The following is a 15,452-nucleotide window of genomic DNA, read 5'->3' on the forward strand; positions in this document are numbered from 1 at the left end:
GGTCTAGTAGTCCAGGGCACAGATTAGGGCCACACCACGCTTTATCCAGTGTCGCTGGGGCTGGTCAGTGGGGATTTCCACGGCAATGACGTAGTTTGTGGAATGGCCGGTGGTCGACAGTGTTCCTGGAGCAGGTGAGAGGGGAGGAGGTTAAATTGTCTGCCTCAACTGGGGCAGGAACAGGGTATAAAGGAAGATGGTCCCTTGGCGACTGAGCTTGGGACAAGGAAGGGACCTGACCCAAGAGGAAGCCTATCTGACCAGTGTGGCCCAGGCTCAGGCCTGCCCTGGGTTACTGCACCTATTAAGGACTAGAATGGGACAGTTCACACCCCTGCTCATTCCCTGCTGGACCCAGCCCAGGTCCACCTATCCTGTCTGGGCCTGTTGGCTCCTGGGAACCTCCACTGGCAGGCTGGGGCTCCCAGGATCCAACATGGGTCTGCTGAGGAAGATTGGCGGGGGGGCTCAGGGGCCACTCCCCACAGACTCAGCCCAACCCCTGGGCACCACCCTGCCTGCTGCCGGACCAGCTCCGTCTGGGCCTCAGGAGTGCTGACTGACCTCTGCCAGCCATCTCGTTCAGCTAACCTGGGTCAGCCTAACTGGCCCAACCCTGGGCCCTCTGTGTGGTGTGGGCTCCCCCGCCCTGGGTCCGTACCAGCACGGGTCAGCGTCTTGTAGATGGGGCACAGGTAGAAGTCCTGGTCTTGGACCTTGCGGTTGGGCGTGGGCAGGAGCCAGATAACAGCCATCTCTGTGTACAGCTCCTTGGGCCGAGACTCGGCCAGCTGGAAGGCCGAAGGGTCCCATCGGGCACCTTCCAGGAACAGTCCGTGGATGAAGCACCCCTCCTTGGGCCTGGTCTTGAGCTCTGACACTGACTGGGGCATCACCTGGTGTGGGCACACAGATGCCTCTCATATAAATGGCAGAATCTCTGCCTGCCCCAGCATCGCTATTCTAACTGGTACCGTATAGCCTGCGCCCCACCCCTAGGGATTTCCCCGGGTGCCTACAGTCTCACCTGGCTCCTCCTGACCCCTGACCCCGGCTCAGCAGTTCTCTGATCCTGCCAGCCAGCTGTGGCCTCGTGCCCCTCCCACCTGGGCCACACCCCCTAGCCTGTCACCTGACCTGACCCTGGCTGAATCCAGACCTTGAAATCGAAGGAGATGGTGTCGATGGAGATGACAGACTTGCGGGCGTAGTTCTGCAGAGTGCCTGTCAGGAAGGCCTGGGGGAAGAAGAAGCCACTGATCCAGAAGACGGCTGGGATGCCCTCGGAGATCCAGGTCTGTAGGAAGTCCAGGCGCTGCAGCAGGTCCATGACCCACGAGGACAGTGGCTTAAGCGATGGGTAGGCCTTGGCCTTCCAGAGCTCGGGCACAGAGTTGTTGTACAGGCTGGCAGCCATCAGCTCCAGCTGCGAAGACATCACCACCAGCCCCTTGAGGGCCTTGAGCAGGTCTCTCAGCGACTGTGTGATCACTTGCAGCAGCCGATTGTACCTACAGAGCCAGTGGCAAGGAGGAAGGCAGTGGTCTGGGACTGTGTGGCCATACCCGCACTCCCCAGTTCTAGGCCATAGACAGAGAAACAATGACAGAACATAGGAGCTAAGAGCATAAAGCCAGGTTGGGTGGCCTGTGTACCCATCCCAGCCCTGGCTGTTAGTAAATGTATGACCTTAGACCCCTTAACCTGCTGGGGCCTTGGTTTACTCATCTGTGAAATGGGAATAGCATGGCTGAGTTACAGGCTGAGTTTATAGCACCTCGCATGGCTCCTGGCCCATGGTAGCCTTTGCTATCATTTCTCTGCAGCCCAGGGGCCCGCTGACTCAGCGCTGGGGCTGGCAGGGGATTACCGAATGACCTCCTGTGCTAGCACCGTGTTCATGGACTCCTCATACAGCACGGGGTACTTGGCCATGACCCACTGCAAGTTGACAGGTTCGGGCACCTTGATCAGAATGTTTTGGGCCACGTCCTCCACTATCTGTGGGGGCAAAGGGACACAAATGGGTCAGGGGTGGCCCCCGTTAGCCCGTGTAGGAGTCTACAGGCACGGACCTCCCTCATTCAGCGGAGCAGGCAGGATGGTAGACAGGAGACTGGCCCTGCGTTGGGTGGGCCCCTTCTCTGCTGCCACTGACCTCCTCCCGGCTCTGGCCACCTGCAGAGGAGGATTTGGGTTGTAGTTGGACGATGGTGCCAAGCAGAGTGTAGGTCTCGTTCTGGGCGAAGGTGATATTGGCGTTGTCATGCAGGCCAAAGATCTCCGGCATGTCGTTGAGTGGAAGGCTCTTGATGTAGGAGAGGTAGCCCTGCGGGGAGAGGAGGGCTGTGACTGAAGCCCCTCCCCTGCTCTACCTCCAGCCTGCAGGACGGCCCTCCAAGCAACCACACCCCATACTCATCACCTCTGGTTGCAACCTTTATGTATCTCCCTCTTACCCTCGGGACTCCATGGGCTCTGCTCCCTTCCAGCCCACTTCTCCCTGATGTCTCACTCCCTGCTTCTTCATTCAGCGGCTCAACCCTGTCACAGCCCCTCCTCTGCAGGCCCTTTATGCTTCTGGCCCACATGCTGGGGTTCTCTACACAGACCCTGCCTGCCCCGCACACATCTGAGCTGAAGCATCATATCCTCAGGAGCCCTCCCTGACTGTGTGGTCTGGGCTGGTGGCCTTCACTGCCATGCCTGGCAGCCTCAGAGGAGCCACCCCTCTGCCTCGAAGAGTAATTACCCTCAGGCAGGGGCTGAGAGGCAGGACTGGGCCTCTCCCCACAGAACCTGAGCTCCAGGACTATCCTTGTGGGATGGATCAATCAATGAAAAAGAGTGGCTGGCTGGTAGGGGCCACGTCTCCCAGCACCCAGATGTCCACGGCACCCCAGGACCCCCAACCGGCAGGCCGCCTCGGGCACGGCCCTGGTGTGTGCTCACGTTGAGGTCGTAGGTGGGCTGGATCTGGTGGTAAACGCCTGAGGCGCTGTAGCTATGCTCCGGGAAGAGCACAGCGGGGCTGTAGAAGTCCTCTAGGATGTTCATGACGCAGCGGCGGTCCCAGTCGTCGGTGACGCGGCCCCCGTAGTTGATCTCCCCTGCCGTGTACTTGAGGACCTACGGGGTGGGTTTTGAGCTGTGGTTTTGGAGAAGACCCTTGAGAGTCCCTTGGACTGCAAAGAGATCAAACCAGTCAATCCTAAAGGAAATCAGTCCTGAATATTCACTGGAAGGACTGATGCTGAAGTTGAAGCTCCAATACTTTGGTCACCTGATGAGAAGAGCTGACTCATTAGAAAAGACCCTGATGCTGGGAAGGATTGAGGGCAGGAGAAGTGGACAACAGATGATAAGACGGTTGGTTGGCATCACTGATTCAATGGACATGAGTTTGAGCAAGCTCTGGGAGATGGTGAAGGACAGGGAGGCCTGGCGTGTTGCGGTCCACGGGGTCGCAAAGAGTCAGACATGACTGAGCGACTGAACAACAATGGGGTGGGTGGGTCAGGCCCCCAGGCACCTAACTCCCCGCCCCCAGCCCGTGCCCAGCCCACCTTGTAGGGGATGTGGTCATACTCGTCCAGGAACATCTTGAGCTGGCTGATGCAGATGCGCAGGTCCCCGTCTGTGAACTCGTAGGGGATGTTGAAGCCCAAAGGCCCAAACTTACGCCGCTCCAGGGCATTCCCATGGAACAAACACAGAGACAGCAGCAGGCACTTGAACTCCATCACCTGCCGGAGGTGGGGGAGGGGAGGAGGGGCATGAAGGGTGGGGATGAAAATGGGGTGGGCTGCGGGGGCGGGCCTGTGCCAAGTGTGTCTCACCTTCTGACAGGAGTTGAGGAACTCGTCGCTGAGGCTGCTATAGGACTTGAGCAGGTTGGCCTTGACCCCGCGCGGTGGCTCAATGGTCATTTTGGAGCCGTTCTGCAGGATGGACACTGGGAACTTGTTGCTAGGCAGGCTGGTGAGCCACAGGCGGAAGTCCCGGTGCACCTGGCGGCCACGCTCCACGTGAGCACTGAGACCCACATCTGGTGGCCACCCCAACACCAGGCTCTCCCCTACCCAAGGATCCTGGGCCACCCTCAGCCTGACTCTACCCCTGGGACGGACCACTGGTTAAGAACATGGGCTTCGGCAAGTCCCAGGGTCACCTCTGTGCTGGGTGGCCTTGGGCAAGTCACTGGTGGCAGTAACTTGAGGGGCCACTGGGAAGAAGAATCTAGTTGATGGATGTTACATGTGTCACTTGCTGAGTGCCCACTGTGGGGTGAGCTCGTTGAGCGTCATCCATCCAGGATGAAGGTGCTGGTGCCCCCTTGGTGTACCTTGTCAGGGTTGATGTGCTCGATGAGGCGCTCCAGCACCGGCATCCAGCTCGGTGCCAGGTGGCAGTTCTGGAAGAAGACCCACTTGCCCCTCTCTATGGAGCTGCGCATCATGGCTTCCGCCCGAGGGCCCTGTGGGGACAGGAGTGCTGAGTGGCGGGGGACCCGCTGGCCCAGCCCACCAGCTCCCTCCTCCTCCACCACCCACCTGCCCTGACCTGCCCCTGGCCCAGGGAGATGGCAGAGAGCTTCTTGGAGAACTTCATTTCTTCGGCAAATTTGTAGAGGTCAGCAGCGGGGTCGGTGCCCGGTGACAGCACGAAGATGAGGGGGGTGGTGGAGTTGGAGTCTTTGAACACCAGTGACAGGTTGGCTGTCTGCAGGGCGGAGAGATGCTGGGGTCACCGAGAGCTTCTCCTCAGGGGCAGGCCACCAGGGCAAGAGAGGAGGCTCCTGGGGCCCCCAGAGTGGTCCCCAAGGGGCTTCCTGAGAGGACTTGGAACCTCCCAGAGCTTCATGTGGTGGCTAAGGATCCTGGCCTGACCGAGGCTGCAAAGGGGTCCGTGCAGGTGCAGCCAGGACCCTGGTCCCAGAGGGGCGATTAGCCCAGGTGCTGGCTGACAGCACTTGCCTGGGGCTCGATGAAGCGTGGCTCCAGGTTGGTGGCCACGAAGTCCTGCATGGCATTGGTCACCTTGTCCCCACGTAGGCAGCGGAGGACCAGCAGCTTCTGGAACTGGTCCAGGTATTGTTCCCAGATGCCAGGCAAGGGCTCCCTGCAACAATGCCCATGGCCTCCTGAGAGCTGACCTGTGGTAGGACAATAGCCACAGGCTCTCTGCTTGGGAGGGGATGCCGGACAGCAGGGGAGAATGCAGTGTCCAGGGGTACATGGCCGGGGGCACAGAAGAGATGTAGTCACAGCTGCGGGGTAGCCCTGGGCGGCCCCTCAGAGAAGGCCCAGGGCAAGCCTGTACCGGGGTCTCACTCCCTGAATGCACCCACCCTGCTGTGCCCCAGGCCCCAGCTCACCGGTGGGGCTCATGGCTGTCAAAGATGGCCCGGAATTCCGACAGGTGTTTCACGAAATCATGGGCGAAGGAGGAGAAGGCCGGCAGGTTGGAGAGTGCCTGGATGTCTCTCCAGGCCCGGTCTGTCAGCCAGTCCGGGGCAGGGTTCTCACTCATGACCGAGACGGAGCCTCCAGACAGGAGGTAGCGCCACTCGTTCTGGCAAGGGACAGAGGAGACGCGCGCCCAGTCCCTGAGCCATGGGTCCGGTGCCCACCCAGCAGAGCCCCCTCTACTATCCTCAGACAGAAAACTGGGGGTGGTAGTCCGACAGGTCTGGGTTAGTGTTACCTCCTTCCCTTTCCCTGGCTATGTGACCTTGAGCCAAAAGATGTGACCTCTCTGAGCCTCTGTTTCCTCACTTGGAAAGTAGGAAGAATCAGAACTCTGCTACCCAGGGGTAGGTCAGAGGGTTGTTGTGAGCCCAGCACTTGGCACACAGTGAGGGCTCAAGCAGTGGAGGATGTCACTCTCAATGCTTCCCAACGCATCACAAAATCCCTGGCACTCATGAGACCGTGAGCCGGGAGGCTCGGGACGGTCTCTGCTCACTAGTACTCTCAAGGCTCTGAGAAGGCCTGTGCACAGGACCTGTTGGGTCACAGTTAACCCGGGGCCTCCTGGCTGTTTCACACAAATAACTGTTTCTGGAGGCCTCTGCCCATCTGCTCTTGCTGTGCCCTCCTGCCTGATATGCCCTGTCTTTCCACCCTGTTCTCTCAGCTCAGCAACAGGGCAACCCCTCAGGCCATCTGTCCTTGACCGGGCCGCAGCTGCCTCTCTGCCACGCACCTGGTTGATCTTGCCCTGGTTCATCATGATGCGGGCACACAGCAGGAAGGCGAACATCAGCTTGTGCTTCTCGAAGAGGCTGCGGCAGACATTGCTGTAGAGGTTGTATGTCAGGTAGTGGTTGATGTTGGCAATGCGCTTCTTCAGGTTGTCTGCAGGGCAGAGGGGTGATGGCAGTGTGGGGACAGGCTGGGGGGCAGAGAAGAAAGATCCCTGGGGTGCAGCCCAGCCCAGCCAGTCTTCCCAGCAGCCAAAGGAGCAGTCTGGGGCACACCCCCTTGGGGCATTTGCTCCAAGGAGGCTAGGAGTGGGGTGTGTGTTCATATGTAGGGTGAGTCTGATGAGGGTGTGTACCAGTGAACCTGGGTGTGTGTCTACGTATGTGTGCCTGCTGTGGAAATGCACCCAGGTGTTTCACCTCTGTGCCAGGGTGGAGCCTGGTTGTTTGGGTCAACATGTGAATCTGTGTCGGGGTTACCTGCCCTCTCTGAGTTGGCGATGCCCGAGAGGAAGATGTTGAGAAACCACTCGAGGGAGTACTGGTACATGGGGTCCACGTTGGCCAGGTCGGACACGCAGAAGAAGAGGATCTGGGTGCGGACGGCCACAGGAATGTACTCCATGCGCGTGAGGTCAATGTCCTTCTCTGTCTGTTCTGCAATCCTGACCTTGGCCTGGGGGTGCAGTAAGGGGGCTGCTGGTCAGGCCCAGGTAGGCTGGCAAAGAGCAGCAGGCAGAAGAGGGTGGTGATGCAGGCAGGCCCGGGGCAGGTAGGGAGAGGCGGGCAAGGGTGGGTGGGCAGTTGTCGACCTGGATCTCGGCAGCCTTCATCTTGGAAGCCTCCAGCACCTTGATGAGCTCCATGTCATCCACGGGGTTGCCCTCAGAGGAGCTGAGGCGGTACAGGATCTGGTCTTCAATGTCCTTCAGCTCCTGGCGCATCTTGGCGTTACTGACAATCAGCTGGTTCTTGGCTTCCTCCAGGTCGGGCCGCTCCTCAGCCACAACCTGGCCCAGCAGCTGGTCCTCTAGGCCACTGCCAGGAGCAGGAGACATTATATCTTTAACACCTGGTGAGCCCTGGAGGGCCAGCCTTGAGCCTGCTCACCTGCCTACCTATGCTCCTGGGGCTCCAAAGAGCCCAGCATCTCTGCTGGTGTCAGCCTGGGAGGTCTGACCTCAGCCTCAGGCTGCAGGGCTAAGGCAGAGCCTGGATTCAAAGTGATCAGTTCTCAGTGAGACCTCAGGTGGCAGCCTGGAATCCCAGGAGGGGCCAGGCAGTTGAATGTGTGAGCTGCTGGGGTCTCTGAGAAACTCCCTCTCAGCAGGAGGAAGCTATGGGTGATGGGGAAGACCAAGCCTTAAGGTGGTTTTCAGCCCGTGATTCGTGGAGAGGTTCACAGTGGCCACTGTCAGGGAGGCCTTAGCACTCTGCAGGTGGCCAGCAAAAGCTGCAGTGCCTGGGCGTAGGGCAGCAAGGGCAGGAAACAGGGCTTGGGTGCCGGGAGTCAGAGTATGCCCTCCTCGGGGCTCTAGGACAGCTCTGGGTCTAGCGCACAAGGGCCCAGCAAGGGCTGTAGGGAAAGAGTATCGGGATGAGGTGGGCTAGTGCTGCCCAGGGAGGCTGGGAGAGGGGCTCCAGACCTGGGATCAGGATAAGCTGGGGGGAAGGGGCAGCATTGATTCTTAAGTGGGAACAGTGGAAGTAAGGGGCATTGGTGGAAGAGCTGGAATGACCTGAAATGGAGACAGCCTACGAGGAAGCTGGCGGGGTTTCCGAGAAGGAAAATCCCTGAGTCTCAGCCTAGGGGTGAGAGATGGGCAGCCAGGCAGGCCCAGGCAGAGCTGATACTTGGGGGGCTGGGGGCCAGGGGCTTACCTGGGTGACAGGGTGAAGTTGATGAGGGTGAGTTTGGTGGAGATCTCGGGTGTGTAGTGGGGGTTGGGCAGCTTGGTGGTGATGTACATCTTGAAGTCCTCATGGTAGGGGATCACCGTGTCCCCTAGCTTCAGCACCGTGTTCCCCTGCTGCTTATAGGTCTGCAGCGGGTGGGATGGGTGAGTACTGTGGCCTGAGGCCCCACCAGTGAGGCAGGGGAAGGGGTTTGCCCTCACCCGTGTCTGGGCCGCCCCGACACCCGCTGCGGCAGACCCACCTGCTTGAGCAGCACAGGCTCCAGGGCGGGATCCAGCTCCTCGCCCACATTCTCCAGGAGGCAGGGCTTGCCAAAGCGGATGGCATTCTCCATGCTGCGCAGGAAGTCGCGGTCGCTCAGCTTGAACACATCCAGCCCGTTGTCCTTCTCCTGGGGGCACGGAGTGGAGGGAGGGGGGAAGGGTCCGTGTGGGCTGAGAGCTGGCCTGAGGCTCAGCTACTCCCCACGCACCTACTAAGGCCCGCTGGGTGGGCTGGTGGAAGGGCTAGGCTCACCATGTTCTTGATCCATTTGTTGGCCTGGCCCTGAGGGTCAATGAAGTGGGTCCAGCGCTGGGAGAACTGGTTGATGACCCCATTCTCCACTGACAGGGTGTCGTTGGGGAGGCCAGCGATCTGTGGGGGACCAGGCTGGGTCGGGGGGAGGCTCACACAAGCAGGCCCAGTGGGGTAGCAGCTACCCCCAACCTTGTGCTCAGCTGTGTCCCCTTCCCCTTACTGCGTCCTCGTGAGGGTGGAGGGCAGCGCACAAGGTCTCAACTGTCAGGACCTGCCTCCCTGCCTTGGGCTGACTCCTGACACCCTCTTCCGCTGGGCCTCTTGTTCCTTTTGCCTGTTGAGTGCTAGCTCAGCCAGACCATCTTCACGGAGCCATTAGAGCCCTCCCAGCCTGTGGCCACGCTCAGCCTCTGCCTACTGCCTCTTGGTTCTCTCCTTGTGTCAACTCCACCTGTCCTCCGGGGTCTATAGCTCAGACATGATCTCTTAACCCCGCGCCCTGGACACTGCTCTCCTACCACACCCAGCTCTCACAAGCACCCTTTGATCTCTCTGCCTGCAGTCAGCCAGCACCTGTGCCACTCAGCTTTCTCCTCTCCTGCCCGCCAGCCTCTGACTGGCCCCAGGCAGGTTCAGGGAAGGCAACTCTAAGCAGACCCAGGAGAGAGGGTAGGAGGGAGGCGGGGGCCTCCTGGCCCAGCCCAGAGCACACTGCAGGCCCAGCCCGGTTGCTCCAGACCCCCAGGGTGGGCACCTGCCAGGAGCGGATCTTCACGGGGTTCCCCAGCGTCCCGATCAGCGTGGGCTCAGCGGTGTGTGGGACACTGTGGGCCATGAGCTGCTTGACCCAGCTGTCGTAGAGCACCGTGCGGTACTGGCCCTGGAGAGACACCAGACTCAGGGCCACCCCGCCGAGACAGCCGCGACGGCCTCCCACTTCCCCTGCGCCCCAGGGCTCACAGTTGCACAGAGAGGAGAGACATGGAGCTGGAGGCCTGAGCCCCAGCCCCACCATGGGGAACATCCTCGGCCTCCCTAGCTCTCAGCCCCTTACCAGTGAAACCGGGGGAATGGCAACAGTGCCCACCCGTCGGGGCAGCTTGTGAGGACTGAGGGACAGGTGCCCAGCAAGCCCAGAAGTATGAGTTCAGCCTTCTGTCTAGAAAGGCCAGCCCTGCAGGGCAGGTTTTCTGGCTGTTTTGTGAGCTGCCATTTCCCCAGTGCCCAGAACGGCACCTGGCTCAGACAGGACATCTAAAAAAAATGTTTGTTGAACGAGTGTGTGAGAGAAGAGCCACCCTCAGGCCACCACTTATGGAAGTGAGGCCTCACGGCGGGGGTGCGGGGGGTCCTCACCGTGAAGGGGCCCAGGTAGGCCACAAAGCCGGCAGCCACCAGCACGTCCCCGAAGATGCTGTCAAGCATGTGTTCCAAGTTCTCCACCGTCTCCTGCCAGCGCACCCGCTCGTCTGACAGCCCGTTGATGAGCTGCAGGGACAGCCCATGGGGTGGGCTCTGGGAGGCTGGCCCTGGATGTCCCTGCCTGGTGCAGTGCCCGGGGAGGGGGTTAGGGACAGCCACCCCAGGACCACCCCCTCTACTGCTCAGGCCCCTCCAGCCCATCGGGGGCAGGCTGTGCCCGCGGGCCCTCCCCAGAGGGGCGCGCACCTTGTCAGCACGGCCCAGCCGCTGCTCACACTGCTCACACTTCAGCTCCAGCTCCTCCTTCTTGGCGATGCACTCGCGGTACTTGGCCTGCATCGTGGCAATGCCGTCCTCCACCTCGTGCAGGCGCTGCTTCGCCTCCTCCAGGATCCTCTGTGTCACCTCCAGGTCGTCCTGGGCCTCCCGCAAGGCTTGCTGCGGGCGGAGGAAACAGGGCCAGCTTTCCCGGTGCCCCTCGGGGAGCCCAGGCCCCCGCCCCTGGCCCCAGGCCTACCCAGCGCTCACCCGCTTGGGCTCCACGGCCTTGGCCACAAAGTGGTACTTGTGCATGGCGCGCACCCACTGGCAGATGGAGGTGCAGGCCTTGGACACCTTGGCGATGGCGGCCGGCTGGAACTCCTCATTGTCGATGTACGGCTGGATGGCTTTGATCACTGCCTCCCCGATGTTGTCCTGGGGATGGGAACCATGGGCTTGGGACCACTTCCCAGGGAGGACGGAGAGGACTCTGGGAGGTGGAGGGACACCCTGCTCTTGCCTCTATGCCCCGGGCAGGCTAGGGAATAAATACAACCCAGAAAGGCTGGCCAGAAGAGGAAATTCTGTGTCCCAGGATTTCAAAGAACACAATCAGAGATTTTTTTCTTCCCCAAGAATTGAGAGCCTCAAGATCTGATAATACTCAGGCCCTGTTTAAAACCCATTTAGAGACAAGGGCTGCTTCCTGGCTGATGTGGAGATGAGAGAGTGGTTCTGAGGTCCAACCAGGCACGTGTTCAAGTGCAATAATCCCCACCCCCAGAGCGCATCACTCCTTCAGGGCTCTTGACCTGTGCTAGGAGAATCCAGGTCTGTAGTTTAGGATGAATCCAGGAATCTGTACTGTTCATGAGCTCCTAGAGGTCAGAGCTTGGGACCAAGGGAGCCTGAGTGCTGGCCGTGAGCCTCCTGATTTGGCTTAATTGGAGGGATGGGGAGCTCCGTATGGAGTCCAGCTGTCCCTGAGATGGGCCATTGTCTCTACCCTCCTTAGGATGTGCCCAGGGCTTTAGCCCTGACACATGGTGGTGGTGGGTGGCCCATGTGGGCTGGAGAGAAACCTCCAAGAGGGCTGTAGGCTCCAGGTGGACCTCACCACAAGCATCCCCGTGAGAGCACATGCCCATGGATACTGAGAGCCCCAGACAGACAGGGAGAGAGAAATCCAGAGACAGACAGGTGTTAAATCTCAGGGGCTGAGATCGAGAGAGGGGTGATAGTTGAGCAGCCAGGGAAGGTCTTGGCCGGGGCCACAGGGGCTGCAGGGAGAAAAGGACAGGAGAGAGACTCCCCTTGGAGTGACTGTGGGTGATTATCCCGTGGGCACTGGAGCCTTCCCAGGTCCTGATTCATCAGTACCCATCTGTTGCCCCCTGCCCCCTAGCTGGAGAGCTCCTCTGGGCCAGGGTCTGGTCCCCTCGGCTCTGTGACCACAGGGCTATGTGTGTTGCAGGCAGAGGGAGATGGGATGGAGGCCCCAGTTCTGTGGGGGAGGGGACAGTTCCTTCCCCCTGCCTCTCTGCCCAGCTGGCCGGGTGCCTGGCATGCACACCTTGTCAAACTTGAGGAGGCTGTCCAGGAAGCGGCCGGGGTCCTGCAGCAGCCCCTTGCCTGGCTCCCAGTAGTCATCCACCTTGGAGCCAGGCTTCTCTCCTGGGACCTTCTTGGGCTTGATGCCCTTCATGATGCACACAGCTTCGAAGACCAGCTTCACGCCTGGTGGTGGCCGCTGCATGGCACGCACCTGGGGGCCAGGCCAAGAGTCGGGAAGGGGGAGGTCTGTCATAGTGGGCACTCCCAGGCAGGGACAGCTTCCAGATAGGGTGGGTCCCACCAACTGAGTCCCTACCGCTACAGACCACGGGTATGCCCGGGGATCCCCAGAGGTCTGTCTTAGCCTGTGGCGACTACTCCTCCCCCATGTACCCAGGCTTGGCCAAAAGGCCTTACACGGTCATTTCTCACGGCCCAGAGCCTTCCTCAGGCACCTGCCTGGGTCCTCGGAGTGGATACAAGGAGGTAAGGGCAGGCAGCTGGGTTCAAGCTCTAGTTCTGCTCTCACCTCTCGACAGATGACGCTCACGAGATGTTAGAGGGACAGCCTATGAGCCAGAACCCAAGGAGGCATCAGGAGAGATGCCTAGAAGGGGCCAAGCCACCCACCTCAGTCATATCATTCTTGTTGAGGTTGCGCAAGCTGGCCAGGGCTGCGTCCAGGGCTGGCAGAGCCTCATCCAGGTCCTTCTGGGCATCATCAGCGATAGCTTGTGCCTTCCTGGCCTTCTCATTGGCCTTGATCTCCTCTGCTTGCACTGAATTCCGGGTCTCCTCAGCAATGGTTGTGTCCACCTAGGGACCAGAGGTAGTGAGGCCCCACAGGTGGCCAACGTCAGGGACCGGTGAGCCTGCCTCCATTTCCTCCTCTCAGCGTCTCAGTCTCCCCAGATGGAAGGGAATGAGAGTCAGACGCCCCATTCTCCGAGGACCCTCTTGGCTGTGATAGCCTGTGAAGATCTGGGAGTGCTAGCAGCCCCTTCCGATCCTGAGCACTCATCGTGGGCCTGGCATGGGGCTCTGGGCTTTATGTGCTTAAGCATAACTGCCCCAGGGGCAGGACCCCCTAAACCCACAGGGCACCTCCATGCAAGACAGAGAAAGATGCTCCCCTCCCACAAGCCATTTCCTTCTCCATCTGCTGAAAAAATTTCCAGTGCCACTGCCTTTGCAGAGCAGGACATGATTGTTTCTTCCAGAAAGCTGCCGTCATGAATATGCGAATCTGCAGAGGCTACTGTGAGGGGTGTGTGTGTGTCTGTGAGTCACTCAGTTGTGTCCAACTCTTAGTGACCCCCATGGACTATAGCCTCCCAGGCTCCTCTGGGAGTTCACGGAATTCTTCAGGTAAGAATACTGGAGTGGGTTGCCATTCCCTTCTCCAGGGGATCTTCCTGACCCAGGGATCAGAACCAGGGTCTCCCACACGGCGGGCAGATTCTTTACCATCGGAGGACTAACCCTTAAACACAGGCCCTCGTGTAGACTCAGAGAGTCTCAGAGGGAGACTTAAGCAGACTCTGCACCATTGCTTGTGGCGTCCCTCCTGCTTACAACAACCTGTGCTGTGACTATCGGGTTTGGATTTGTCTGTCGTGCTCATCACCCTATCTCCTGTCCAGGGCAGTGCCCGGCACAGAATAGGTTCTGAGCAAGCATTTGTTGAGGGACTGCACGACTGAATGAGGGACCTGGGCACTGACAGTCCGGGCCGCTAGGGATCTCGTGGCTGCGTGGGGATGCTGAACCTCCTCAGACATGCTCAGCCATCAGTGAGGGAGCCCAGGAGCACCCCTGACCTTGATCTGCTCCATGGTGAGCGTGGTGTCCCTGGCAGCCTCCTCCAGCAGGGGGCGCATAATCTCCAGCTCCTCCTGCATCTTGGCTACGTCCTCTGCAGTGCGCAGCAGCTGAAGGGTGTGGGGGCATGGAGAGGAAATCAGGTGTGATAGGGACCAGAGAGCTAGGCCTGGGGGGGGGGGGAACAGGGAGAGGGCCCTGCGGGGCTGCCCTTATTCATTCACGAGTGAGAGGCTATGGCCGGCTGCTTCAGGGTCCTCCAGGTTGCCCAGGGGGCCCCAGAAGAAGGGAGCAGTCCACTAAAAGTCTTTGGGGTGACCTGCTGTGGTCTTGCCCTTGGCCCGCTACCTTCAGTGAGGGAAGAGGCTCCCCATTTAAACACTGTGGGCTGCCAACTGAAAGGGGTCATGTGGAGTCAGGGCTGAGACAGAATGGGCAGAATCACAAGCAGCCAGCAGTTGCCCACAAGGCCCCCACCCCTGGCCCCACCTTGTCGAGGCCACTCTTCATGCGGTTCTTAGCGGTCTTCAGCTCCTGTTTCTTCTGCCCGACAAGGATGGAGAAGATATTGAGCAGCTCCAGGTAGCTCTTGGGGGTCACATAGTTGTGGCGGGCCAGCTCAGCCAGATACTCGACACACTTCTTGGCCACCGACTGGTGGATATACACACAGACCTGAATCTGTGGGGAAAGAGATCGAGGATGCCAGTCTGGCAGAGATGGGGCACCAGGGTGCCCTTGAAGCCACCGAAGCCTGGGCCTGGGGAGGGAGTCGGGTGCCCCTCACACTCACTCTCACAGGAGGGGATCTCCAGCTAAAGGTCACCTACTCTGCAGACAAAAACCCCATGACTCAAGAGAAGTCAAGAGGCTTTTTCAAGTTGACACAGTTGTCAAGGACAAAGTTCACTTTGAATTTGGGCCTAGAGGTATCCTGGCTCTTGGCCTGGTGCCCTTATCACAGCCCCTCGGACGCACCTTGCTCAGAAAGCCCTAAGGTGGGGCCCCACTTGGAGGCTGTAGATGGGGGAAGGGAAGGCGCCGGGCCTCAGCATGGCTGAACAGCAGTGGGCTCATCTGAGCTCTCAGCCCTCAGGTGACCACCACTTTCTTAGGCTGGGCTAGACATAGCAAGCCCTCCCACCCATCTGTGGTCTCTGGGGTGTATCAGGGGGCTCTTCAGAGAAGCTGCTATGAAACCCTCTGGGAATAAGATAATGGTGACTGTGAAACTGTGTGTCCAGCCTCCTACATCACCGTGACCACCGTGTGACATTCCTATTATATAGATGAGGAAACTGAGGCTTGGACAGGTAAAGCTGTCTGCCTAGAGACTTCCCATATGTGGTGCGCCTGGGAACTCTCACCCAGACCTTGGTGACCCCACGCCCAAATCTACACAGTCTCTCCCCACACGGGCTTTCTCCTCACCGAGATACCTACCAGTCCTTCGATTACTTTGGGGCTGGCGTCCAGCTCTGGGATCTCACTCAGGAACATGATGGCCACAGACTCCAGGGCCTCTGCCGGCCACTCATTAAACCAGTCAATGGTGCAGCAGTTGACCAGGGAGGGGAACTGTCTCAGGCGAGCTCGGAAGACCTCTCCAATGGGGCTGGGGGGGCGGGGGCTCAAATGAGGCCCTGAGACACTGACACCCGCCCTGCCCCGCTCAGGAACCCAGGACCCAGGGTTATTTGACAGCCCTGTGGTGTGCGAGCCAGGACACCAGGGCAGAGCAGCCTGGGCCCAG

General features: G+C 59.7%; 1 protein-coding gene across 1 annotated transcript in view; it reads right to left on the reverse strand.

Moving 5' to 3' along the window:
- Window positions 1–3: 3 nt before the first annotated feature.
- The window catches only part of DNAH1 (dynein axonemal heavy chain 1), a 74,736-nt gene continuing 59,287 nt past the window's right edge, over window positions 4–15,452 (reverse strand). The window contains exons 51-77 of the mRNA XM_061129198.1: window positions 15,143–15,314; window positions 14,189–14,380; window positions 13,699–13,809; window positions 12,509–12,694; window positions 11,898–12,089; window positions 10,592–10,759; window positions 10,310–10,501; window positions 9,998–10,129; window positions 9,396–9,521; window positions 8,639–8,758; window positions 8,364–8,513; window positions 8,087–8,247; window positions 7,018–7,243; window positions 6,686–6,881; window positions 6,208–6,359; window positions 5,378–5,574; window positions 4,977–5,121; window positions 4,564–4,722; window positions 4,346–4,477; window positions 3,840–4,010; window positions 3,567–3,746; window positions 2,953–3,129; window positions 2,159–2,329; window positions 1,871–2,001; window positions 1,160–1,511; window positions 662–896; window positions 4–125 (exon numbers count right to left, since the gene is read on the reverse strand). Of these exons, the coding sequence (XP_060985181.1) occupies window positions 4–125; window positions 662–896; window positions 1,160–1,511; window positions 1,871–2,001; window positions 2,159–2,329; window positions 2,953–3,129; window positions 3,567–3,746; window positions 3,840–4,010; window positions 4,346–4,477; window positions 4,564–4,722; window positions 4,977–5,121; window positions 5,378–5,574; window positions 6,208–6,359; window positions 6,686–6,881; window positions 7,018–7,243; window positions 8,087–8,247; window positions 8,364–8,513; window positions 8,639–8,758; window positions 9,396–9,521; window positions 9,998–10,129; window positions 10,310–10,501; window positions 10,592–10,759; window positions 11,898–12,089; window positions 12,509–12,694; window positions 13,699–13,809; window positions 14,189–14,380; window positions 15,143–15,314 (4,648 nt within the window). The remainder of the gene's footprint in view (window positions 126–661; window positions 897–1,159; window positions 1,512–1,870; window positions 2,002–2,158; window positions 2,330–2,952; window positions 3,130–3,566; window positions 3,747–3,839; window positions 4,011–4,345; window positions 4,478–4,563; window positions 4,723–4,976; window positions 5,122–5,377; window positions 5,575–6,207; window positions 6,360–6,685; window positions 6,882–7,017; window positions 7,244–8,086; window positions 8,248–8,363; window positions 8,514–8,638; window positions 8,759–9,395; window positions 9,522–9,997; window positions 10,130–10,309; window positions 10,502–10,591; window positions 10,760–11,897; window positions 12,090–12,508; window positions 12,695–13,698; window positions 13,810–14,188; window positions 14,381–15,142; window positions 15,315–15,452) is intronic.

This window comes from Dama dama, chromosome 24, assembly GCF_033118175.1.
Source record: "Dama dama isolate Ldn47 chromosome 24, ASM3311817v1, whole genome shotgun sequence".
Lineage (NCBI taxonomy): Eukaryota > Metazoa > Chordata > Mammalia > Artiodactyla > Cervidae > Dama > Dama dama.